The sequence below is a fragment of the Adiantum capillus-veneris genome, chromosome 8 (genome assembly GCF_014529385.1).
Source record: "Adiantum capillus-veneris isolate H3 chromosome 8, ASM1452938v2, whole genome shotgun sequence".
NCBI classification, from domain to species: Eukaryota; Viridiplantae; Streptophyta; class Polypodiopsida; order Polypodiales; family Pteridaceae; genus Adiantum; species Adiantum capillus-veneris.
Window position 1 is genome coordinate 99,629,471 of NC_140938.1, and position 27,051 is coordinate 99,656,521.

Below are 27,051 nucleotides of genomic sequence, written 5' to 3' on the forward strand. Positions count from 1 at the left end.
ATGTAAAGAGTTCTCCCTACTTCCTTCCAAGCGTTGATGGGTTTTTATTTTAGCCAAAACAACTTTATTGTCTATGGAGAAGTCAAAGAAATTTGTATGTTAATTTGCGACCTCAAAATTTAACATGCGTTCGAACTAGCATGGAAATTATGGCATGCATTCTTCTCGTCTAACATTCCTATAGCCCCTTGCCTAGTAGCTCCTCTTTGAGTTCATCTCCCATAGGACCATGTCTTCATACTCTCCATGTTTACTCCAATCCACAAATTGGGTGATCCAAATAGAAAAATCAAACACTCAAATCACAAAAATAGGGATCAATTCACACAATTTGATTTGATTAGAGTGATGATATCTCCTCTTAACTATTGTCTTGAGGGCAAGCAAGCTCATCCAAACCAAGCAAGTTCACCATTAAGAGTGCTCTCAATGCTAGAGTATCATGAAAGACCTCAAGCCATCATTAACGTGGCCAAGGATGACTCCGACATCAAGATCCCATTGGGCACGAAACCCCTAGCACCTTCCTTCAGCAACCACCTTTGGTGCTCCTCAATAGCCTCAATTTGGAGGAAGCTCATTCTTCTCTTCTATAACCATGTGAAAGATTGCTGCTATCTAAGGCTACAAACACCTCCTTCAAAAATTGCCACTTTACAAGCCAGTAAGATTGGGTGTCCCTTTTCATTTTTTTGTGGAAAACTACTTCCTACTTTAAAGACCCTATTGCAACAACTTAAAAGCCTCATCTTAAGCTTTGTCTTGTCCATTCCAAATGCTGAAGGTATCCATAGCGCTCGGAGATTTGGAGTCTAATATTGAAGACTCTTTGGTGGAGTTTTTGACCTCCATGTTGCAAGCCTGGGTGGCATGTCTCTGCCTCAGCTCCCTTCTTCACTCCTTTGTCCCTAGCTTGTTATGTATCACCAATTTATTGTAACTCTGTATCATTGCCAGCTCTAGTCAATCCTCATAAGCCAGCTCTAGTCAATCCTGATAAGCCAGGTGCAATGTTTAATCTAATGAATGTAGGCAACAAACATTTGGGCCCTCATGTCAAATAATTTCAAGTAACAACAAATCAGACCCCATTTGATCCGAAAGAGGCTCTGCTGCCAACGTTAAATGACTGTTATGCTAATATACAAGTGGATGCCAAAGGAAAGCCCTGCAAGTGACTTAGTTCAAGGCGAGCACAGTTAGAGGTCCAATGCACTCAATTTTTCCTTTAGCGAGCTGCGAAGCCGGGCCAGGGCTGAGCTACTCTCGCAAGGTGACACCGATTTCAGCACTGCAAGGCAACCTTAGACACTGCCTTGAGGATAATGAGCCTGCTCAATATGTTAGAACTTGCACCCTTTTACTCACATCTCGTAGCAAGAGGAAAGTGCATCTGTTCATCAGGTGAAGAAATCCAGATAACCAGCATACAAGACATGGTCACCGTCCTTCACCTATTGAGGCAAAGCCACTAATTAGCAAAAACCAGTGAGTGCATACTTCTTACGGATACTTTATCAAACCACCTTCCCCTTTGGAAGCACTTAAAAAATTATCTATGCAAAGAACATTGTCAGTTTTTTATAATGTTGTCAGTTCAGTAAAAAATGGACCTGGAAACATGTTCTTTGCATGTTCTTCGTTCAGACAAGCTTCTCTTGCTAAAGCTAGGCCTTCTGAAGAATACACTCTCTCTCTTTTGCAGACCAGTGTTCGCAAACCAGGGTGCTTTAGTGTATTTTCAGCGGGCTAAAATTGCAAATTCTTGGCTAGATTCAGAGCTTGCCTTGATAAAACTGGTAAGATTTTACAAGTTTCAGTATAAATACCTGCAAATGCTTCAAATTTAAACCTAAAAGCCGGCAGAGTTTTAAGTGTATCCTTTTTATCTCTGGTTAGGGAACAGGTTTTTGGAAAGTCCTGTTGCAGACTACCTCACCTAAATGGATGCCTGCTTTATGAGCAACAGGTTACCCAATAGAACCATGAAGAACGTGCATGTTAGATCGGGAGAACCACCAACATACAATATGAGATTTCTTGTATCAGAAACCCAATACATGAAGCATAATGGCATTCTGTGCATGCATACGATTCTCGGCCTGCGGAAACACTATAGAATGCGGTGCCTCCACGACTCCATCAGTTACTTCAACACCTCTCTCGGCAGGAAGACAGTGCATGAAATAAGCTTGGGGACCCGCTAGTGCCATTAAATCTTCGTCGACCTGTCAATCATCCATCAAGAAGAAGAAAGAATTTGTTAATCAAATTCTTCCCATGTACACTAAACAATCGACATCAGAAGCATCAGTCCATTGAATATAAGAAACCTGAAAGCCTTGGAACTTTTGCATTCTGAGCTCTGCCTCATCTTTTTGACCCATACTTGCCCATACATCTGAATAAACAAAGTTTGCACCTACAACGGCCTCTTTTGGATCATGCACTATCTCGATTGTGCTCACTCCAGCTTTCTTTGCTGCTTCTACTGTACTTTGATCGGGCTCAAAACCTTGAGGACAAGCACACACGAAGTGAATTGGAACAACAGCTGCCAGACGAAGCCAGGAATGAACAATATTGTTTCCATCACCAACATACACCACCTGAAAAGAATTTGAAGCATTATCTCACTGTCCTAATAAGCAGCAGCACGAGTTCACATGAATGCACAAGGGCACGAGGGCAAACATACACATGCAAGCATGCGGCCACACAAACAGCAGGACAGAGAAGGGTGTTTATTTTTATTTTACTCTTTGTTTTTTTTTTTTTTTTTGGGGGGGGGGGGGGGGGGGGGGGATCGCATGACATCACCTGCTGGCATCCCTCCTGCGCGATGCCTACTTGCTGATGTGCATGCTTCCTTGAGCCTGTTGTCGTGCCCCACCGTTCGTCCTCGTTGGTGTCCTGCAGCTGCTCGGCCGTCACCAACCAATGAAGTACGTGCCACACCCCCCCCCCTATTCCTTTTTTACTCCCACCTTCTTTAAAATTGTAATGTTCTGCTTTGTTGTCAGGTGCAGCAAAATTGAAGTGGTGAAAATTTAGGTTCTACACTTCCACACATCTTTACTTCTTTCCTTCTGTTAATGACTGCTTCAGCATGAATGATGGTTCCTTTACTTCCTTGAAGAGAGGGAATGAGAGAGAGAGGTAGAGATGCGCACAGAGAGAGAGAGAGAGAGAGAGAGAGAGAGAGAGAGAGAGAGAGAGAGAAGAGGAGAATGACACGCGATGAGGTCCCAAAAAACACTCTCAAGGACGTCCACACCGTTGGAAAATGTCGCCCCGGTAACTCTTCAAGATGAAGCACCTCTAGGGCTGATTTAGTGTACCTTTGGATCCGTCTCGATGTGTAATTGTCGATGGCCACCAAGGGGTAGATCTGGGGCTGATTTGCGCTCCCGGTGTGAGAGTACTGAAGGGCTGAAAACGCAGATCTCGATGATGCCAATGATGGCAGTGGCAGCAATGAGAGCACTCGATGCAACGAGGGAATGACCAAGGAGAGGCTCAATAGGCTGCCGAAGTACCGAACCACATCTGGGAGGCTAGCGCTTGTAGATCTCATGCACCACCGGCGACCGAAGGGCTGAAAACTAAAAACGCTGGCTGATCTGTTGTGCTTGTGCTAACGCTAGGCTGAAATCTGCAAATCGCTGGCTGATCTACTGCCAGAAAACGCTAGGGCTATTTTGCATCCTCTGCTAGCGCTTTCTCAACTTGTGCCAATCGATGGGTGACTTACTCCCTTTATAGGCCGAATGGCAAGTTATAATCTCCGTAAGGAGTAGGTAAGGCAAAACCTCTGTCAAATTCCTTAAAAATAAATCTATTGAATGATTTATTAATAAGTTTGACCAAAGTTAGTTTCTGGGCGAAACTGTTGCGCATCTGCCCACAGCCCGAGAATCCGATCGACGCGGGGAATGGCCTCTAACCTAAAACTATATGTACATCATGCCAGATGCCCACCATAGTGTAATAACATCTGTCAAAACACATGTACAAACCATTTATGCAAGGGGGTTCCAAAAATGGAAAAGCTAATCTAATGGACTCGTCCAAACATGCAGGTCGTACAAACAGGCTCACAAAATTGTCAGTGCTAATCCTCCTAGGATTCTAAACACTCCTATCTATAGATAGGTGGAAAACTGGCTCTGGAAGGCGATGAAGCATGTCCACGTGGCACACAGAGCCATGCGCATTTGACATCCCCTCCTGCTTAAGGTGAGATACGGCAACCGAGTTGCATGGCCTCCTTTTATGAGGCTAGAATATTTGGATAGTCAATAAAAAATTCCCATCCACCCAAGCAACTTCATGTGTCCCTCGATCCTTGAACTTAAGAAAATATTGTCTTGTTTCTTCTTATTGCCAACCTAGAACTATGTTAGAGTTCAGGCATCTCTCCGGATTCATCCAGTCAGTCCCACTTTCTCCCAAAGACGAGTGCTAGGGAGTGAGGGCGTCGGGTTGTGTCTAGCCATGTTTAGCCTTGGGTTTTGGCTTAGTTCCATGGCCAGTAGGCTCCTGCAGGGTGGGAGTATTTTCCCCACATCTGCCGGTATTTTTCCCTACATCCCACAGTTCATCTGCTGTCCTTTCCTCACCTATTCCTCCATGGTTTTTGCAAGCGCCACCAGTGCCACAACAGACAAGGCAACTCACACAACCAATAGAGCCCGATGAGACTCAAGCCCAGGTACTTCATGCGTCCCAGCATGATAGGGAGCACTCGCACGTTGCGAAGTCAGGGGCTCCAACAGGTTCTTTTCGTCCATGAACAGGTGGTTAGGACGCCAATTCCACAGGCTTTGCCAGTTCAGCCTGCCATCTTTTAGAGTTCACATGTTGCATTAAATGGACGGGGAACCTGTTTCCAGGCGATGCATCAGGTTTTTCCACCACCCACACGACATCCTAGGTATTTCGAGGGTGGATCTGTGTTCCAAAGTATGGCTGGTTATGTGCTTGGAAACCAACAATATATACCAGGAACAGTGTTTGGGGATATACCCCATGTATGATAATATCGGCATGCAACAAGGCTTTTAGAGCAATCAAGGCCAGTTTGGGGTAACATAGGGCAATTTTGGCATGGCTGGTTTTTCTGTACAGCAGCCAGATATGGCACTTACGACGCAAAATGTCAATGGCCAAGGAATGCCGATGACCCTACTACAGTACCCATGTTGCAGACAATTCCCTATGACAATTTGGGGGCACTGGAAAAGCCAAAAGCTTACTAAGAAGGTGGTGCATGTAAGGTGCGGCGGATGTGAATGTTGAACTTTGCTCAAGATGAGTGCTCCAAACTGTGCTCAAGGTTCCTTTTACTTACGGAAGGGAGATCCTTCTGTTTCTTTAGTGAGAGAGTACAAATGATCACAAACAAAGTGGGTAAACACTGTGCATGAAAGTACTGAGACTGAGAGATAGAGAGAGAAGAATACGACACCAGACAAGTTGTCAAACCCTCCTCCAAGGGCCCCTCTTTCGATGGCGAGAGAAGTCTATGCTATTGATTGCACAAATCTGGTACAAGATGCTGATGCAAGTTCTTGACGCTACTATGCAATGTGGTTCTAGGTCAGAGAAGACGGCGACGACGAGGACGACGGCTGGCTGAAAACGCTGGTTTTGTCTGCTGGAAACGCTGGACAGCAGGGCTGAAAAACGCAATTTCAGCAAGCTGAAAACGCTGGTATCCTGAGGCTGAAAAACACGATTTCAGTAGGCTGAAAACGCTGGTATACTCAGGCTGAAAAAGGCGATTTCAGTAGGCTGAAAACGCTGGTTTCTTGAGGGGGGTCCTGCAGGAGAAGTCGCGCTAGAGGGCCTGCTGCAAGAGATTGCCTGTGCTCTTCTTTGCTTCTTCTGCTTCCACTAAGTGACTGCCAGTTTCCTTATATATTAAAATTGCCCTACCCAGTTTCCTAACAAAGTCACTTATTAATAATAAGTGAAAAATGGCTGAAATAGGGGAGGTAGGTTCTGTGCACTGAAAAATGCTCCTGATGGATTCTGATGGTAATGCTAATGATCATGTTGGGTGCAACCAGAGGATATGCAACTACTCTTAAGTGTCTGGACATGCACGGCTTGCGCATAGGCTCACAAAGGTGCCAGAACACTTCCTAAGACGACATGAACCCTGGACTTGAAGTAGCTTGTCCACATGCACATAGGGTTAGATGTGCACGTGACAGTGCAACTATAAAGTTTAGCACTTTCAACAGCTTTGAGGATAAGGCAAAGGCTCTTACTTTCCTCCAGCAGTTTGATGCAGCTTATGCATGAGGGAATTTCATACAGGCCTCAAAGGTCAGGAAAGCTGCCACTTTCTTGAAAGACAATGCGCTTACATGGTGGACGACATTGTTGATGCAAGGACAGGGACCCGCCACATGGGTATACTTCAAGAAAATGTTTGCATCTGTGTGGCTGTCAAATGAATTTGAAGCCGATGTCATGACGGATTGGCACCAACTCACTGCGGCCACTTTGCAAGAGCCTACAGGAGTACAATCCGAGGTTTTATAAAGCGTTGATCAGTAGCCTCCTACAAGTTTGTGCCACTGACAGAGCAGATTGAGAAGTATTCTTGTGGGCTGCCTAAAGGGCTTCGAGATTACTGTACAAAGAGCAGAGTGGCTACCCTCACTCAGCTTATGGAAGTTGCCAACATTGGTCTTGCCTTATTGAAGGGAGAGGACAGTGGGTTTCCAGGCAACAAAAAATTTCAGCAGAGAAGCCCTTTGTGAAAACGCCTCCTGAAGCATCACAAGGGTCAGAAAAGGTCAGCAAGGATAAGGACTCATCCGGGACCTCTGGAGTGCTGGCAAAGAAACAAAAAAGGAAGTCTTTTGTGCGTAAGTCGCTCGAGGAAAAGAAGGTCTTGATGGCTGAGACTTTAATGCTTTATATGCGAGCAACTTGGTCACTTTGCTACAGATTGTCCACAAAGGAAAAGACCAGCTGACTCAGATGATAAAGAGGACAAGAAAGGAAAGAAGCCCAAACCCACAGTAGGATTAGTGCAAGACATGGTGGGTGACAGGCCAAGCACGGATGCCAATGAGTTATGCAGAGCATGGGGTAAAGTCAGAGACCAGACGGCACATAATTTCTTTGATCCAGGTGCCAAAGCGAACTTTACCTCACCAGAGTTAGCTATGAAGCTGGGCATCAGAGCTGAAGAGATGGGGTACACGGCAGAGGCAAGGTTGGCATGTCCGCGCCCAGAGGTATTGGCCCCAAAGAATGGCGCCCCATTCGGTATTTCTTTTTGTATTAATCTGTGTTCAAAGTACAAGAGTGCGGGTAGGTGCTCACTCTCAGACTCTGTGTCCAGATGCTCTGAGAAGTGAAGCCCTGCCCACTTATTTATAAGTACAAGGGAGAGCAGAGCCCCAAAATCTCTAATAATAAAAGCTTTTCAATCTTCAAAAGCAATTTGCCCAAAAGCTGCCATAAAAAAACAGCCAACGTAATTTCAAGAAATCCGTACACTGCCACGTCATCAGCGCCGCAATTTCCAGAATTCCATACAATTAGCCACGTCAGCTTGCCAGTGCATTATGCGGAGGTCCGTACTGTTGCCACGTGTCAGCCTTTTCGGCACATTTCGGTGTCCGGGGTTAGCCACGTCACCAGTTTGTGACATTACCACGCGAGTTACCTCCTTCACATCCTGAAGATCACAAGATTGACTTGATTCCTGGTAGTACACCACCGAAACGGCCACCTTATCGAGTTAGCTGAGCCCAAAATGAGGAAATAATGAACCAGGTAAAAGAACTTCTCGAGAAGGGTCTCATCCAGCCCAGCACTTCACCATTCTGCTCGTCGGTGTTGCTGGTTTTGAAGAAAGATGGATCTTGGACAATGTGCATTGACTATAGAGCTCTCAACAATAGAGCAGATTCCCTATTCCAAGGATCGATGATATAATAGACAGACTTCAGGGTTCTAATTGCTTTAGCACAATTAATCTGAAAATTGGTTATCATCAAATCCGAATTGCTCCCGAGGCTGTCTACAAGACGACTTTCAAGACGACTTTTGGTTTGTACGACTATTTGGTGATGCCCTTTGGTCTTGCGAATGCTCTGGCTACATTTAGTCGCATGATGGATACGATTTTCAAGGAGTATAGATCCTTTGTGGGCACCTTTTTTGACGACATCGTCGTCTTCTCCAAGAGTGCGGTAGAGCACGGACACCATCTGCTACACGTTTTCGATGCACTGCAACATCGATTGGTAGTAAATGGGAATAAGAGCAAGTTTTTCTTGCTAGAGATACACTTTTTGGGACACATCGTCTCAGCGGAAGGTGTAAAGATGGACCCGGCCAAAGTTGAGACTATTCGTGATTGGCTCGATTTGAAAAATGTTCATGAAGTTCGAAGTTTTTTTATTTTCAACTCATATTATCGATGATTCATTCGAAAGTTTACAGAGATAGCTTCTCCATTGCATGTGTTGACTCAGAAAGGTGAGAGTCTAAAAGGCTGCAATTTTCGATGGTCCCCAAGTAAAAGGAACCAGGAAAAGTTGACAACGGGTCCAGCGTTGGCTTTGCCAAACTTGCAAAAGCCCTTTGAGGTTTATTGTGATGCTTGTGGTCGCAATTTGAAAGCAGTGTAACAGACTTGGACACTCCAAGTCAATAATCTACCGCGACAGCACCAAATAACCACTTCAAAACAATTCACAGTTCACAATTTATTCGACATTGGCCCGACGGAGTTCCGTGCCTAGAGATATTGGCCCCAAAGACTAGCGCCCCCTTTCGGTATTTCTTTTTGTATTAATCTATGTTCAAAGTACAGGAGTGCGGGCAGGCGCTGTAACCGGCCTGTTCAATCCAAAAAGGGCGGTAGACTTTACTTTAAACCTTGATTTAGCTTTCACCCATTATTAGTCGTCTATTTTACCTGTACTTTCAAGACACAACAAAGGGGAGAGGGATACAGGCTGCTAGATTGCACCTGTATGAGTAGACGGACACCAGATTGGCCCCTAACTTAGGCGCCCCTTTCGGTATTTCTTTATTATTCAAAAGAGGGAATAAACGTTGTGGTTCCTACAAGCTGCCCCGCACAAACTCGGCTGAATTTCCACTGTTCCAGCCCGATTTCGGCAACATAACTGTACTAGAACCCTTCACGGTCAGTATTCCCACGCATTGACCGACTTTCCCGACGCATACGAGCACTTTGCAAAACCTGGCGAGAATCTGCAGCACGCTGAATTCTCTGTTTTCAGCCCTGAAAATGCGCCAGATCACCTGTACAGCGGTCCCCTTGCGTCCCCGAACCTCCTGGGGGTATTAGGGTCCGTTTAGGGCCAAAACCCTAAACCTGCAAAAATACACAGCAGGCTGTAATTCACTGTTTCGGGCTCCGTTTCGCGTGCCGGTCGCATCCCTAGCAAGTCCTCGAGCTCCCGCACCTGTAGGGCTACTTGCCCTTTGAATCGGACGAGATTTCTGGCGTGAAACCTCTCCGAATTCACCTGTACCTGCGGGGGGATTAGTCGCTAGCTAATCCAGTACCTGTGCAAGAGGCTCTTGCCTCGGCAATCGCGCATGAACCCACACAACTGTACATTGGTCAAATGAAGAGCCCACTAGAGGGGCATAACATACTGCCAAAGGGGAGAGAGAGGGCAGTGCGTAGCGTGCAGGGCATCACTCCTGGCACCGCACTGTGCATAAGAGGGAAAGCAAGCACTCCATAGCTCTTAACCTGTGACAGAATCAGCAAATGAGCCCTTCTTCCCTTCAAATTCAGCGCCAACTCTCTCTTGCATTAGAAACTGCACCAGAATGTGCCACTTGGCACATTTACAAGCATTTTCCCGTTTCGGGGTTGCCGCCTAAAAATATCCCAACCGGTTGCCCAGTTGACTTCACGGCAGAGTAAGAAAATGTTCCCTTTGTCATTCCGGAGGTAATGACGCCAACACATTTTCAGGTCCCAAAATAGCAGTTCCCTAAATTTTAGGAGATGCTGCCATTGTATCTTTCTAGGTCATCCGACCCTCTTTGTACACTGCGGCCACATCCAAAACTGAAATGTAGCCTCTGTAGCAAAGGATTCCACTTTGGCTAGTCAATGACCCCACTTGGCTAACCATAGTCCTTGTCCAACCTTAGTGCTCTCTTGCCCTCAGGCCTGGACTCCCTCTGGACAGTTCCACACTAGCTATGCAATGCAGGGCAGTTAGATTTCCCGAGGGGTGTTTCCAAAAAGTGAAAGTAAATAGATAATAAGAAAGAAATCAACAAAAAGGATAGATAGTAGTCACACGCTGGTGACATACCCCCCTCTTGAAATCTCAAACGTCCTCGTTTGCATCTATGTCGTACAAGCTCCTAGTCAACATTGATGTATTCAACACCTGTCGACACATGTACGACACATACATGCTCATTGTCAACCCTGGTGTATTCAACACCTCGTCGACTCATGTATTGCCTGCGTGTGAACCCTGTCCCAATGACATAGTGGTAGCTTCACACTCTGCCATTGCTTTGAGTCACTAACTTTCCAATGACAAAATGGTAGCTGCACATTTTGCCACTGTCTTATAGTACACGTTGGATCCCGTAACACTTTCGAGCATACCCAAACCGACAGTTTAAGAATGCAGTTACACATGTACTCTTCAATAGAAGCAATCATTGTATCCTTGACAAACTGACAAGAAATACTCACTTCTATAGCACTAATCAAACTTTTGGACATTCCATAAGAGCAATTGCCAAACTGACAATCTGTACAGCTCTAACATTCATGTAACAGGTATTTGATTTGAGCTCACTTTAAATACCATGTACATCATTTGTTTCAGAAGCCATTGTCACACTGACAATCCATTTAGCTTTGAAACTCAAGGGGTCAAGGTAGGTTGCAAATCGAAGGCTTCCAGGTAAAGTGATAACACAGTTGGTGACTCTGCAAGTTCACCTTCTTCCATCCACTTAGCATCCATTGGTGGATAGTTTCTGAACTTTACCAAGTAACGCCTAGCAACCTTGCCTTTCACTTTCCTTTCTTTGTGTGCCAAAATCTGTTCAGGGACCAAGATCTCGTCAAGTTCCTCGACTTCCGGCTGATCTTCAGCTGGCATATCTTCTGGCACATCACCCACATAGGGTCTGAGAAGACTCACATGAAACGCATTGTGAATCTTCCAACTGTCAGGCAATTTCAGCCTATATGCAACATCACTGATTATGTCGCATACTTGAAAAGGCCCATAGTAACGCATGCTGAGCTTTGGAAACAGTCTTTCCTTGCCCTTCATCTTCTTTAACCTTGCCTTTTCAAAGCGTAAAAGCACCCAATCACCAAGTGAATATACCACTTCACGACGGTGACGATCAGCTGCTTTCTTTTGCTTTGCCTGAGTCCTTTCTAAGGCCACTTTGACCTTCTTGTACATTTCATCCATGTCCTGAACATACTTATCTGCTTCAAATATCTTGTCCTTTGTATGCAGTATGGGAGGAACTTTCTTGCCACCTTCAACTATCTCAAAAGGTGCCTTGCCAGTTGATGAATGCACTGTATTATTGTATGCATACTCCACCAATGGCAAATACTGCTCCCACTTTCCTTTATGCTCTGACACATAGCACTTCAGCAGATCTAGGACAGTAGAATTTGCCTCTTCTGACTGCCCATCTGTTTGAGGATGAAATGACGAAGAGAATTTGAGCGTGGTGCCCATATTCTCAAACAAACCTCTCCAGAACAAACTTGTCATGCGTGGATCACGGTCGCTAATAATCGACTGTGGCATGCCATGATACTTGAAAATATTGCTCATAAACAAGCGTGCCATCTGATCTGGCTTTATCTTCTTCCTGACAAGAATAAAATGAGCCTGTTTGCTGAATCTGCAAATAATGGTCCAAATACCATCATTTCCTGTCTGCGTTCTCGGAAGATCAAAGATAAAATCCATAGCAATACTTTCCCATGGTTTATCTGGAATAGGTAGTGGTTGCAATAACCCTGGTGCCTTTTGCCTGTCAAACTTGACCTTTTGGCATATTAGGCATTCTCGCACAAAGGCATCCACATCCCTTCTCAATGTAGGCCAATAGAAGAATGTCTCTACCGCTTTAACTGTAGCATCGATACCACGATGCCCTGCATACGGTGGGACATGACTCTCTTCCATAACTTTGCGTCGCAATGGCTTTGTGACACACAATCTGCCATGCATCATCATGAACCCATCTTTAAGAAGATAGTGTTCATGACGTTGTCCATCCATTAGTTGCTCGAAGACCCTTGCAAAATCTTCATCATTTGCATACTGTTCTCTCATATCATCAAGTTCATGATGATAAGGAATCGACACAGCTGAAATTTGTGGCTTCCTTGACAAGGCATCAGCCACAACGTTCTTCTTGCCTTCCACATGCACAATCTGAAAATGGAACATGGACAAGATATTTGCCCATCGCATATGCTTCTCAGATAACTTTGTCTGTGTCAAGAAGTATCGCAAGGTCTGATGGTCCGTTTGGACAACAAAGTCTGCACCTAGCAGGTAGTGTTTCCAACTTAAGAGCGCATGAATCACAGCCAGTAATTCTTTCTCATAGACCTGCATGGTCATCTCTGGCCCTTGCAAAATTCTGCTCTCATAGGCTACTACCCTGCCATCTTGCATTAGCACAGCACCAATGCTACTACCGCAGGCGTCGCACTGGACCACAAATGACTTCCTAAGATCTGGCAACACAATGACTGGATCTGAAGTCATCTTTTCCTTTAAGAGATTAAAAGCTGAAATCTCTTTTTGTGTCCATCTAAAGGTGACTGCCTTCTTTTGAAGAGCATGTAAAGGTGAAGCAATCTCAGCGAAATTTCGGATAAACCTTCTGTAATAGGAGCATAGTCCCAAAAAGCTTCGGACATCATGCACCGTCTTCAAATTTGGCCATGACTTGATCGCTTCGACTTTTGCAGGATCCATTCTGACACCGTCCTTTGAGACAATGTGTCCCAGAAAGTGAATCTCTTCCAGAAAAAACTCACTTTTCTTTGCATTGATGAGCAACCTATGACTGCGTAGCTCTTTGAACACAATGGCCAAGTGATGCCTATGCTCCTCTTCATTCTTTGAATAGACTATCATGTCATCAAAGAACGTACCAACAAACTGCTGGTGTGGACGGAAAATTCTGTCCATCATCCTATTAAACGTAGCAGGAGCATTTGTGAGACCAAAGGGCATCACTAAAAATTCGTAAAGGCCAAACGCTGTTCTAAAAGCAGTCTTGTGCACATCCTCTGATCTAATGCGGATCTGATGGTACCCACTCTTTAGATCTATCCTGCTAAACATAGCTGCTCCTTCTAATTTGTCCATAATATCATCAATTCTAGGTATAGGGAACCTATTCTTGATGGTATTCTTGTTCAGTGCACGGTAGTCGATGCACATACGCCATGAGCCATCCTTTTTCTGCACCAACAACACTGGAGAACAGAATGGGGATGAACTGGGCTGAATCAGCCCCTTTTCTAACAACTCCTATACTTGGCCCATTATCTCTTTCTGCTGAGCCGCACTAACCCTGTACGGAGGCTTATTTGGTGGGCTACTGCCTGGCACCAAATCTATCGCATGGTCCTCGGGTCTCTCTGGCGGTAATTGAGACGGTAATGAATCGGAAAAACAGTCACTATACTGTTGTAAAAACATTGACCTTTCTTTATCTAGCACAGATAAATTTGATTCATCACAATCTGACACTTCACGTGCAAAAACCAAGTACGCAGAAAGATGCTTTTTCATTACAGAAGTAATAGCAGAAGCTGATACAGTAGGAATAGACTCCCCTTTAAGCTTTACATCCAGAATGTGAGTCTTTCCCCTGCTCTGTACAGTGATCTTTTTGTTGTAGGCATCCATGATTCCCTGTACACGAAATAACCAAGGAATACCTAACAACACATCACATCCGTCCAGTGGCATGATGTAAAATTCTTCAGCATCTACATAGGACTGGATATGTAGACGCAACTTTCCAATGATGGGTGTCACAGCCTCTGTATGGCCAGGACATGCCAAACCTGCCTCTGCTGTATACCCCATCTCTTCAGGTCTGATTCCCAACTTTGAAGCCAATTCTGGGGAAATAAAGTTGGCTTTAGCACCTGGATCAAAGAAGATAAGCACTGTTTGATCCCTAACCTTTCCCCATGCTCTGCAAAGCTCACTTGCATCTGAATTTGGCTTGTCGCCCACCATATCTGGCACTAGACCAGCCATGGGCTTCTTTCCCTTCCTGTCCTCCTTGTCTTCAGAATCAGCTGGCCTTTTCTTTGTAGGACAGTTGTAAGCAATGTGGCCAGGCTGCTCACATATAAAGCATTTGTTCTCTGTCCTCAGGACCTTCTTTTGCTCTTCTGACTTGCGAGGAAAACGTCTTTTCCATTTCTTTGCTGGTCCTTTTTCTGATTCAGCCGTAGCTTTGTCTTTCCCTGCGTTGGCCGACTCCTGAGTCCCTTTAGGAGCCTCATTGGGAACGTGCTTCTTGGCTGAATTTTTCTTGCCTGATCCTGCCTTGACGCCAGTGTTAAATTCACAATCTTCTCCCTTGAGCAAACCATTGCCAGTGTTTGCTACCTCGATGAGCTGCGTCAAAGTAGTGACTTTTGTCTTCGTGCAGTATTTTCTCAATCCTTTGGGTAGGCCACAACAGTATTTTTCAATCTGTTCTGTCAATGGCACAAACCTATAGGAAGTTACTGGAAGTAGAGCTTTCCAAAACTTCCGATTGTAATCATCCAGATTTCTGCAAGTGGCAGCATTTAGTTGGTGCCATTCTGTCATGACATCTGCTTCAAAGTCATCAGATAACCATGCTGCTGCAAAAATCTGCTTGAAGTAAATCCATGTGGACGGAGCTTGCCCTTGAAGCAATAAAGTTGTCCACCATTGTCCCGCATTCCCTGTCAAGAAAGTGGCTGCCTTGCGGACCTTTGAAGCCTCTGTAAAGTTTCCCCCTGCATAGGCCTTGTCAAACTGCTGGAGGAATGAAAGAGCCTTCTTCCTGTCATCAAACCCTGTAAAGGTCGTGAATGACACACCTTTGCCACCTTCTTTGTACGGAGTTGGCCTCTCCAGCGGCGTTAAATTGTCATATGGAAGTGACTGAAACATGGGAACACTATTAGGGTTCATCTGTGTTCCTTGGCCGCTATTAACTTGACTTGGAAACGCCATATTTGGCTGCTGATTTGTAATTCCAGCCATACCAAAATTTGCCTGTGGCATCCCGAACTGTCCCTGAGTGCTTTGAAACCCTGGTTGCATACCCATGACACTGTACATGGGGTTAGGCATCATCGTTTGAGCACCCGCAAACACTGTTCCTGGCGTATAAAACTGATTTCCAGGTGCATGACCAGCCATGCTCTGGAATACCGATCCACCTCCAAAATAGCCAGGGTGTACTGAAGGTGGTGGGAAGACCTGTTGCATAGCCTGTAAGTTGCTTCCCTGCCCATTAGAACCAGCTATAGGTTGTTGAAAGGTGGCGGGCTGAATTGGTACAGCTTGAAAGACTGGCATCTCAGCCACCTGTTCTTGCACCTTAGGCATACGTTGTGGAGACTGCATGTTCTCCGTCAAGTGTACAGGTGTTTCCATTGACTGTGCGGTATGAATCACCTGTGCTCGAGCCTTAACAGGCTTTTGAATATGATCCAGTGACCCAACTTGCTGAGACGGAACCGGAGGTTGCAGAAAGGCTAAAAACCCAGACGACCCGGGTTCAAATCCCGGCAATGGAACCATGTAACCGGCCTGTTCAATCCAAAAAGGGCGGTAGACTTTACTTTAAACCTTGATTTAGCTTTCACCCATTATTAGTCGTCTATTTTACCTGTACTTTCAAGACACAACAAAGGGGAGAGGGATACAGGCTGCTAGATTGCACCTGTATGAGTAGACGGACACCAGATTGGCCCCTAACTTAGGCGCCCCTTTCGGTATTTCTTTATTATTCAAAAGAGGGAATAAACGTTGTGGTTCCTACAAGCTGCCCCGCACAAACTCGGCTGAATTTCCACTGTTCCAGCCCGATTTCGGCAACATAACTGTACTAGAACCCTTCACGGTCAGTATTCCCACGCATTGACCGACTTTCCCGACGCATACGAGCACTTTGCAAAACCTGGCGAGAATCTGCAGCACGCTGAATTCTCTGTTTTCAGCCCTGAAAATGCGCCAGATCACCTGTACAGCGGTCCCCTTGCGTCCCCGAACCTCCTGGGGGTATTAGGGTCCGTTTAGGGCCAAAACCCTAAACCTGCAAAAATACACAGCAGGCTGTAATTCACTGTTTCGGGCTCCGTTTCGCGTGCCGGTCGCATCCCTAGCAAGTCCTCGAGCTCCCGCACCTGTAGGGCTACTTGCCCTTTGAATCGGACGAGATTTCTGGCGTGAAACCTCTCCGAATTCACCTGTACCTGCGGGGGGATTAGCCGCTAGCTAATCCAGTACCTGTGCAAGAGGCTCTTGCCTCGGCAATCGCGCATGAACCCACACAACTGTACATTGGTCAAATGAAGAGCCCACTAGAGGGGCATAACATACTGCCAAAGGGGAGAGAGAGGGCAGTGCGTAGCGTGCAGGGCATCACTCCTGGCACCGCACTGTGCATAAGAGGGAAAGCAAGCACTCCATAGCTCTTAACCTGTGACAGAATCAGCAAATGAGCCCTCCTTCCCTTCAAATTCAGCGCCAACTCTCTCTTGCATTAGAAACTGCACCAGAATGTGCCACTTGGCACATTTACAAGCATTTTCCCGTTTCGGGGTTGCCGCCTAAAAATATCCCAACCGGTTGCCCAGTTGACTTCACGGCAGAGTAAGAAAATGTTCCCTTTGTCATTCCGGAGGTAATGACGCCAACACATTTTCAGGTCCCAAAATAGCAGTTCCCTAAATTTTAGGAGATGCTGCCATTGTATCTTTCTAGGTCATCCGACCCTCTTTGTACACTGCGGCCACATCCAAAACTGAAATGTAGCCTCTGTAGCAAAGGATTCCACTTTGGCTAGTCAATGACCCCACTTGGCTAACCATAGTCCTTGTCCAACCTTAGTGCTCTCTTGCCCTCAGGCCTGGACTCCCTCTGGACAGTTCCACACTAGCTATGCAATGCAGGGCAGTTAGATTTCCCGAGGGGTGTTTCCAAAAAGTGAAAGTAAATAGATAATAAGAAAGAAATCAACAAAAAGGATAGATAGTAGTCACACGCTGGTGACAGGCGCTCACACTCAGACTCTGCGTCCAAATGCTCTGAGTTGTGAGAGGCCTGCTCAAATATTTAAAGGTACAAGGGATGCCAAAAGCAGAGCCCCAAAAGCTGAAATCAAAAGCCTCAAAAGCTTCAAGTTGAAAACTTCTTGAAAAATAAAGCAAGAGACTCTTTCTCTCTCATTCTTGCCTAAAGTAAGCTAAAGCAAAAAGCTTCTCTCTTTCTCTACTTGCATAGGGAAAAGCAAGTCCAAAAGCAAAAATTCAGTGTTGATTTTCCTGCTGCCGCAAAACGCGGAGATTCCGTACAGCAGCCACGTGTCAGCTTTTCTGTACGGCAGCCACGTCAACATGCCTGTCCGTAGCAGCCAGCCAAATTGGGTGCACTAAGGGTGTGTGTGAGTGCACTGGGCAGCCACGTCACCAATTTGTGACACTACCCCCCCTCTTGAAAGCAATGTGATCACCCTCGATTACGCCTGCAAAACAGACAGAAGCCATAAATTGTCTTAGCAAACACCGAATGTTAGTATCTACGCACTAGGAACACACATCTAGCACATGTACCAATCGACAGTCACATCACAAGACATCACAGGACATTCAACATTCATTCGGATCTTAGACCATGATTTATCGGCAAAGCAGTTAGCAACCGCATCTAGATCCAGTCGGGACCTCATAGATGCCCGATTCACTAACCCCTATTGCAACCATGTCTATTCGGGATCATTTAGACCAAAATGCTGCAGTCATTTCGTCTATCAGTTTTTGCACTTAAAAACAAGTCAAGAACAAATCAGTTTCATATTCAGGAATTCCTTTTCATAAAGTCATACAGCAGAATACTGTCAGCTCTCAGTATCCTTGAAGCTCAAAGAGACATCAGTGACTCTAGTATTCTAAAATCAAGGAATCTGTTGACAAAGGAGCGGAGTAACTCCCCTCTTGTCCATCCCACTGCACCAAATCTGCGGCCAAGCTGAATTTTGGGTTCCATTTGGAGTAGACTATGCTAAACAAAAAGCTTCAAGGTAAAGGTTCACAATCTGAGGAGTATCTGCTAGGTCCTCCTCCTCCACCCACTTCGCATCCAATGCAGAATAGTTCTTGAATTTAACCAAGAACCGCCTTCTTACTTTACCTTTATTCTGTGTGTCCTTATGTGCCAAAATCTGTTCAGGAACAAGGATCTCTTCGTTTTCCTCCACTTCGGGTTGCTCATCGGGCTCCCCATCATCAGGCACATCACCTTTGAAAGGTTTCAAGAGACTCACATGAAATGCATTGTGAATCCTCCAAGTGTCAGGCAGTTTCAGTCCAAAGGAGACATATTAATCTTTTAGGAGATCTGGAAAGGTCCGTAGTATCTCATACTAAGCTTTGGAAAAAGCCTCTCCTTTCCCTTCTTCTTTCTCAGGCGTGCCTTCTCAAAACGTAAGAGCACCCAATCATCCTCCTTCAATTTCAAATCGTGACGATGGGGATCCACTGCCTTTTTTTGTTGTTCTTGAGATTTCTGCAAAGCCTCGCGGACTTTGGCAAAAGTCGTATCTAAGTGGCGCGTGTATTCATCCGCTTCAAAAATCTTATCTTTCGTGCTTAGGAAGGGTGGAACCTTCACAGTACCTTCAACAATCTCAAATGGCGCCTTCCCCGTCGAAGAGTGTATCGTGTTGTTTTAGGCAAACTCCACCAAAGGTAGATACTTTTCCCATTGAGTCTTTTGATCTGAGATATAAGACTTCAATAAATCTAAAACCACTAAATTGGCAATCTCAGATTGCCCGTCAGTCTGCGGGTGGAAAGATGATGAGAACTGCAACCGCGTGCCGATGTTCTCCCAAATTGCCTTCCAAAACAAACTCGTAAATCTAGGGTCCCTGTCGGAGACAATCGTGTCAAGCATGCCATGTAATCTGAAAATCTGGGCCACAAACAGTCTCGCTAAGTGATCCGGCTTGACTGTCTTCTTCACTGGAATGAAATGAGCCTGTTTGCTAAATCTGTCAATAACAATCCAGATACCATCGTGACCACTCTGTGTTCTCGGGAGATCAAAAATGAAATCCATTGCAATACTTTTCCAGGGACGGGTGGGTATGGACAAAGGCTGTAACAATCCCTGTGCTTTATGCTTGTCAAACTTGACCTTCTGGCATACAAGCACCTACGCACAAACTCTTCCACATCCTTCTTGAGTCTCGGCCAAAAGAAGTATCTCTCTACCTCTTTCATGGTGGTAGCAATGCCACGGTGACCCGTAAAAGGTGGACAGTGGCATTCAATCATAACCTTTTCCCTCAACGGCTGCGTAACGCACAACATGGTTTTCCTCATCAAGTAGCCATCCCGAATGGAATATCCCGCTATTGTCTCCCCATCCCATATTCGTGTGAAAACGTCTGCAGAATCCGGATCTGTAGCATACTGGTCGACCATATCCTCGAAGCTTCTATGATGTATCGTAGAAATAGCCACAACCAATGGCTTCCGAGACAAAGCATCTGCCACCAAATTCTCCTGGCCCTGAACATGGACAATCAAGAAGTGAAACTTTGACAAGATGTTCGCCCACCGCATCTGCTTTTCCGATAGCTGCTTCTATGACAAGAAGTAGCGTAAACTCTGATGGTCTGTAAAGACAGTAAAATCTTTCTCATAAATCTGTGCTGTCAATTCCGGCCTTGAGAACAATCGGCTCTCGTAGACAATGACATGGCCTTCTTGCATTAAGACCGCACCCAGACTACGACCACAAGCATCACAATATACTTCAAATGACTTCTGCAAGTCCGGCAAAGTCAAAATTGGTCCCGTAGTCAATTTCTCTTTCAAAGTTTGAAAGGCAGTCACCTCTATGGGTCCCCACGAGAAAGTGACTCCTTTCTGTGTCAAGATATGCAAAGGGGAAGCAACCTCTGCAAACTTTCGAATAAACCGCCTGTAGTACGAACACAATCCCAAGAAGCTAATTTCATGGACGTTCTTCAAATCGGGCCAATCACGAATAGTCTCTATCTTGGCCGGATCCAGTTGCACTCCTGCTGCTGACACTATGTGTCCCAAAAAGTGTATCTTTGGTAGGAAAATTTCACTTTTCTTTGCATTAATCACTAACTTGTGATCTCGTAATGCCTAAAAGACCTGAAGCAGATGATCTCTATGTTATGCCTCATTCTTAGAGAAAACAATGATATCGTCAAAGAAAGTGCCAACAAATAGCCTATACTCTCAAAAAATCATGTCCATCATCCGGTTAAATGTCGCACGAGCATTGGTTAAGCCAAAAGGCATCACGAAAAACTCAAATAACCCAAAAGTCGTCCAAAAAGCTGTCTTGTAGACGTCTCCCGACGCGATTCGGATCTGATGATATCCACTCTTCAAATCAATCCTGCTAAAGCACGAGGATCCCTTTAATCTGTCGAGTATATCATCGATCCTAGGAATCGGAAATCTGTTCTTGATGGTGATTTTGTTGACAGCTCTATAACGATGCACATTCTCCAAGATCCGTCTTTCTTCAAAACCAACAACACTGGAGAACAATACGGTGAAGTACTAGGCTAGACAAGACCCTTTTCCAAGAGGTCTTTCACTTGGTTCATAATCTCTTCGTTCTGTGCTCGGCTCACACGGTAAAGTGGCCGGTTTGGTGGTGTGCTTCCAAGAATCAGATCAATGGTTATGATCTTCAAGACGAGCAGGTGGTAACTCGCCTGGCAGGCCCTTTGAGAAGCAATCGGCATGAGAGTGGAGAAAATCTTGGCGTTCTTTATCAAGTTCAAACATATTTGTCCTATCCTCACCATTTAACTCTTTCATAAAGATCGAGTAAACAAACAGACTGGATTTTATTGATTTAGGAATGGCTGAAGCCGATACAATTGGCACAAACTCGAGTACAATGGTTTTGCCCTTCTCTGTAGTCAATGTCGCTTTCCTTGCCCGATAGTCGACCACGGCATTGTGCTTGTGGTACCACGGAATTCCCGAGAGAACATCACAACCTTCCAAAGGCATTATGTAAAAGTCCTCATGCCCCAAATACCCCTGACAATGCAACCGAAGTTTGCCAATGACAGGTGTAATGGCTACGTCCCTACCAGGTGCCGCTAGAACTGCCTCCGCAAGTGGTCCCATCCGATCGGGAGTCATCTCGAGCCGCGCCGCCAATTCCGCTGAAATGAAGTTGGCCTTGTCAGGGCTTCTTGATCTTTCACTTTGCCCCAAGCTCGGCAAAGTTCTGTACTCTCGTCCACCGTACTGAAATCGGTACCCATGCAATCTGGAACCAGTCCTGTTTTCATCTTGCCTTTTCTTCCACGTTCCTCGGCTACTCTCGAACTCTCAGACCTTTCGTCGTCGTTGTCGTTCTGTTCTTTTTGTGCCTTTTTTTTTTTCCGAGAAAAAGATCCTTCTATTAGTTAATGAAAACTGCCCATAGGGCTACATCCACCTCTGCAGGAGAGGGCTACAACAAGCATGATGGGGAGACTCTCCCAATGAAAAAACAGCATATATACAATGAGGCTAAATCAAGAAATGGGAGAAGGGAAGAGCCACACAGGTGGACAGTAGTGCCATCTGGGCATCCCATGGACAATGGTGTAGAAAGGCCCAGGGCGCCAAAGTCGAAGGAAAGCCTCGCGGCGCTCCCGCATGCAGTCGGAGCTGCCCTATAGTCCCTCAAGCTGTCCTCTGAGAGTATGGATCAGCTCTAGCCAAAAGTCACGAACAATCTTTGCTGGTGGCACAGGGCGAGCCTCAAAGATGTGGAAACAGCAGGCCCGCCAGATGAACCAGAGAGCTAGGCCGCTGATGAGCTCCCAACACTCCTCTCTCTCACTGCACCACTCCTGTGGAGAAAGATCTATAGCAGGCTGGAGAGTAGGTCGCCCCCCCTGCATCACTATCATCCTGCTGGTGGAAGATAGCTCAAACTGAAGTGCCGGGCCCGTGAGGGTGGACCAAGCCGCTGCCCCCCAAGTGTACTGTCGAGCAGTGGAGAGGGCAGGCATCAGCCGAAGAACTCGTAGCCACACCTGCTGGGCCGAGGGACAGTCCCAAAGACAGTGACGCTGACTCTCCACCAACTGGTCACAGGCTGCACATGCGGTCGAGAGACCACTATGCACAAGCCAACTCCCTATTGCAGTGGCTCTGTGTGCAACCAGCCACTGGAACAAAGTGACGCGCCTCGGCTATCTAGAGTCCCACAACCTCTGCCAAAAAGCTGCCAAGAACTCGACTGTGAGACCCTCCTCCTGCCAATGACGTGCTGCAGCGGGGCGGACCTCTCTCTGTGCTGCAAGTATATGACGTCCAAGCTGAACAGTGTACTGAAAAAAGGGGACTCCTGGGCGGTCTGCAAAAGAGAAGGGGTCCCTCCATAGCCACTCACTAGGATCCCACTGTACTCGTGCCAGTGGACGGCACTCCAAAGCCCATAGCCTCCAGTGTCCTGTCTCAAGAGCTGAGGGGTCAGGGTCGATGACGCAAGTCCTCCCACAGATGCCCACAACTCGGATCCTCTGGAAACAGCACTCTGCTACCTGCGGGGCCTCTACTGCAACTCGTTGTAATCGTCCCCCACCCTGAAGCTCGAAGAACAGGGCTGGGACAGTCTCTGAGCAAGCCCTGACTGAAATGAGAACCTCCAGTCGTATGAAGGCTCCCATCCACCGGGGTGCTACTGGCTCGAGAGGCGTGAGCCACTCAGCTGGTACTGACTCTGAGATGTCCTGACACATGCTCTGCACCCCTCTCATGCCCTGTAGCTGGACAGCCTGCACCTCCTCTGACAAACCTGTGAACGCTAGCCAGTCACCTAGAGAGCGCGCTGGACCTGCTGCCATGGGACCCCAAGAAACATGAGGCCGACTCCCAACCAAGTGGCCTCTCTGAGTGCTAACCATGGGGTTCCAGACGAGGGGCTGCCGTAGGCGCTCCTCCGTGCACGTCGACTGTCTCTGCTCCAGGCAGCACCGTAAGAGCTCCCAAGATCGAAGCAAACTCACCGCGAATCGGTCCTCCAATCTCCTGCTCAAACCAACTCGGCGCAACTCTGTAAAGATCCATCTGGTCGAAGGTTGCCAAGGGCCTCCTGACTGAGGCACCCTGGCACGAAGCCTCTGCAGCAAGAACTCCTTCCAGGGCTCCTCGCCTGGAAGAAGTCCTCTGACGACGAACTTCCCAAGAAGGGCTCTGCTCTGCTGTGCTGGATCAATGATCCCAAGTCCTCCCTGAGAACAAGGAAGTGTGATGACCGACCAAGCCACCTTGGCTCGGGCAATCTGAGTGTCGCGACCTGACCAAAGGAAGTTCCTGATCAGCCTCTCTACCTGGCTGATACAAGAACTCGAGAAGATCCAGCAAGAAGTGATGTACCACATAGTCACCAACAACACCTGGTTGGCAACTACTACTCTACCAGCCAGCGAAAGTCGTGCTGAGCTCCAATGTAACAGCTTTCTCCTGATGGACAAGAGAAGAGGGGCAATCTGCTGCTCGGGGGACAAGTCCAAACCAACCTGACAACCCAAGTACCGAACTGCAGTCCTTGGAGGAATCCACCTTAAACCCTCTCCTTGCATCCAATCTGGCACAGGAGCACTGCCAACCGAGAAAGCCACTGTCTTTCTCCAATTGATCAGTGCGCCCGATGCACAGCAGAAGGTCTCCAAAGCCTGCTCACATCTGTGTAAATTGGCCTCCTGGCCCTCTAAGTACAAGGCTGAGTCGTCGGCAAACTCAGCGTCCAGAAGCTCATCTCCCCATATAGGGAGTGCTAAGCACTCCCTATATGGGGAGTGCTTAGCCCCTCAGACCAACCTGCTGTGACACCAAAAATCTGCTCATCGCCTCCGCATAGAACAAAAAGAGAAAGGGGGCAAGAGGACAACCCTGTCGGACCGATCGTGTGAGCATGAAGCGCTCACCTCTACCTCCTGCCAAAAGCACCTGACTGTGAGCCTGTCTGTACAAAGCTGGCACCCCTCTGATCCAAGCATCTGAGAAGCCCATCCTGCGTAGTGTGCCCTCTAAAAAGTCCCAGTAAACTCTGTCGTATGCCTTCTCAAAATCGAGAAGAAGAATCACAACGTCCTCCCCACGGAGTCGTGCCAGGGCAGAAGCCTCCCAGAAAGTGAAGATGTTGTCAAGGATACTGCGTTCCTTGACAAAACCTGTCTGAGTCCCATGTATAAGGCTCTCCAAAAGTGGCTGAATCCTCAAACTCAAAGCCTTGGCAAGAATTTTGTAGGCTGAGTTGAGAATGGTGATGGGGCGCCACTGTCGAATCTCATCCAAGGAGCCACCCTCCTTTGGAATGAGGTAAATCAGGCCCTCACTCATGCTATCCGGCATCACTCCTGTGTGTAGAATGTACTGAAAGGCACTACAAAGATCTGGGCCAAGCAGGTCCCAGTACTCCAAGAAGAAGCTGGGAGTCAGCCCATCCTCACCTGGACAGCTACCCCGAGGGAGGGCCCTAAGAGCCGTGTGCAGCTCCTCAAGCTGAAGAGGTATCTCTAGCCTCTGGCGCATCTCCTCAGTCACAAGACAAGGCATCTGTGCCCAAACCTGCTCCCTGCATGCATCCTATCTCTCTGACTGGGGCTCAGCCGACAGTAACTCACGGTAAAAGTCGGTAGCAACTGCACGCATATCCTCGGGCTCACAAACAGCTACCCATCGGGTCTCCTCAACTGATTGACCTTGGCATGCGAGTGCCGAGGTCCCACTGTCTCAAAAAAAGCACCTGTCACTCTGTCACCCACCTGAGTCCACTGAGATGCCTGTCGGTGAAAGGCAAACTCATGGCGCCTCTCCTCTGTGCAAGCAAGCTCCTATCGAGCCTTCTGTAACTGCTCCTCCAACCATGGACTATCTGGATGCTGCTCCTGCATCCTCTGTAGTGAAGCAATGCCTCGTCTGAGACGCTGCTCCTCCTCTCTCGCTGCAGCCCGTCAAGCCAGAGACTCCTGGAGAAAAAAGTGGCTAAGTTGAGCTAGGCCTGAGGCCACTCTGTCTGCAGGTGGAGCCTGGCTGTCTATGCCCTCTGTCCAGAGAGCCTCGACCCTCTCTCTCTGTGCTGAGTCCAACAAGACCCGCTCTGGGATGCGAAGCATCGTGCTCCCACTCCTCTGCCTGTCTGCCACTGTGAGGATCACAGGTGCATGGTCCGAGAAGGATGTCCCTGCCAAGATGCCCACTGATCCCCCCAAGTCACTGAAGTGGTCACTAGTGTAGAAGCGATCTATGCGCGATAGATTCACTCCTCCCACTCTGCGGTCCGATCTAGAGAAGGCAAGACTCTTTGGAGGCCTCACAAAGCCAGAATGCTGCCATGTATCCGAGACCCTCAAAGTCATACACAACCTCTCCCAAGCTGCTAACTCGACTCCATGCACAATAGCATGGCTGCCTCCGATCGTGTCAGAAGGGTCCTCCAACATGTTGAAGTCCCCTCCTACACACCACTGGTCAACCTGTGGCAAAGACTCAACAATCTGTGACCAAAACTCTGCACGAGCACTCGCCACATTGGGCGCATAGATGTTTAGGAAACCCACAAGGCCACCCTGAACCTGCATAGTAATCCACTGAGCCCTGCCTGGCACAATAATCCCTCTGCCCACAATGGCCTGCTGCAATGAGTCCGCAATAGTCATACATACCCCACCATGGATGCCTCCAGGTCCAAAAGCAGCTGACCAAAAGGTATCATAACGTCCACGCAAAATCTGACCACATCGCCGAATCCGGCTCTCAGACAAATGGTGCTCCTGAAGCATAAGGAGATCAATCTCTCCTCCCACAAGGCAACGCTGAAGCTCCTGACACAATCGGCCCCGTTGTCGCTGAAACTGGGGCCCACCTAGTCCCTGCACGTTCCACGAGACGATCCTCATGGGGAGCGAGAGAGAACAGATGCTGCCACAGCAGCAAGACGGGCTATCTTCGAGGCTAGCTTGGATGGGGAGTAATCCGCATCCGAGCGTCCTCTAGATAGGCGAGACTGCAGTGAGTGCCTGGTCCAAGCCCAAGCAGAGCGAGCCGTGCGTAAAGCAACCTCCTCTGTCCAGGAGTCCTCATGAATGTATACATAGCAAGGCAAACACTGCGTATCAGCAAAAAAGTACACCACAATGTGTATACATCCTGCTGAGTCTGGGGGTGTCACCGCAAACTTGGCCAATGGCCACAAAGTCTGCAGCAAATCTGTAACGCCAAGTTCTCCCATGTGGTGAGAGAACTCGAGAACCTGTGTATGCAACCATCCCACCACTGAGTCGAGGGACCACTCTGTCTCAGTCCTACCACAGAGGGGGAAGGAGAAACCAACTACTAAGTCCAAGGCCTCTGTCCCCCTAGCGGCGAGGAACAAAGCGTGGATCCTGAAGCAGGCTGCCTCGTGGTCTGCTGCGGAATCGCCGAGAAAGCGAGTGAACCCGTAATCGAAGAAATCCCGGCGGCGTCGGAGGTCAATGCTCGTCAGACCACGAGGGATAGCTGCAACGGAAGATGTCTGAATCTGCAGAGGGGGCCCCAAGAAGGGCTGACCCTCTCTCGCTAGGCGACTCGTGGCAAAGGCGCTGCCAAGAGATCTCCTAGCCGCCGGCGAGGGACCAGTCTCCTGAGTCGACTGTGGTACTGAAGCAGGAGGAGGGGGAGAAGGAGCGGGGGGGGGGGGGCGGGGGGGGGCGGAGGAGAAGAGAAGCGGGGTGGGG

General features: G+C 47.4%; 1 protein-coding gene across 2 annotated transcripts in view; it reads right to left on the reverse strand.

The window, feature by feature from the left end:
- Positions 1 to 418: 418 nt before the first annotated feature.
- LOC147452632 (ornithine carbamoyltransferase, chloroplastic-like) overlaps positions 419 to 27,051 on the reverse strand; it is a 58,397-nt gene continuing 31,764 nt past the window's right edge. Inside the window, exons 4-6 of one of the 2 annotated variants that reach the window (XR_015188912.1) lie at positions 2,334 to 2,609; positions 1,614 to 2,228; positions 419 to 1,454 (exon numbers count right to left, since the gene is read on the reverse strand). Coding sequence is in view for 1 of the 2 variants with exons in the window: in XM_086518268.1 (XP_086374394.1) it covers positions 2,046 to 2,228; positions 2,334 to 2,609 (459 nt within the window). In the remaining variant the exon portion in view is untranslated. Of the gene's footprint in view, positions 1,455 to 1,552; positions 2,229 to 2,333; positions 2,610 to 27,051 lie in introns of those variants that run through there. The other variant, XM_086518268.1, reaches the window with a different exon arrangement.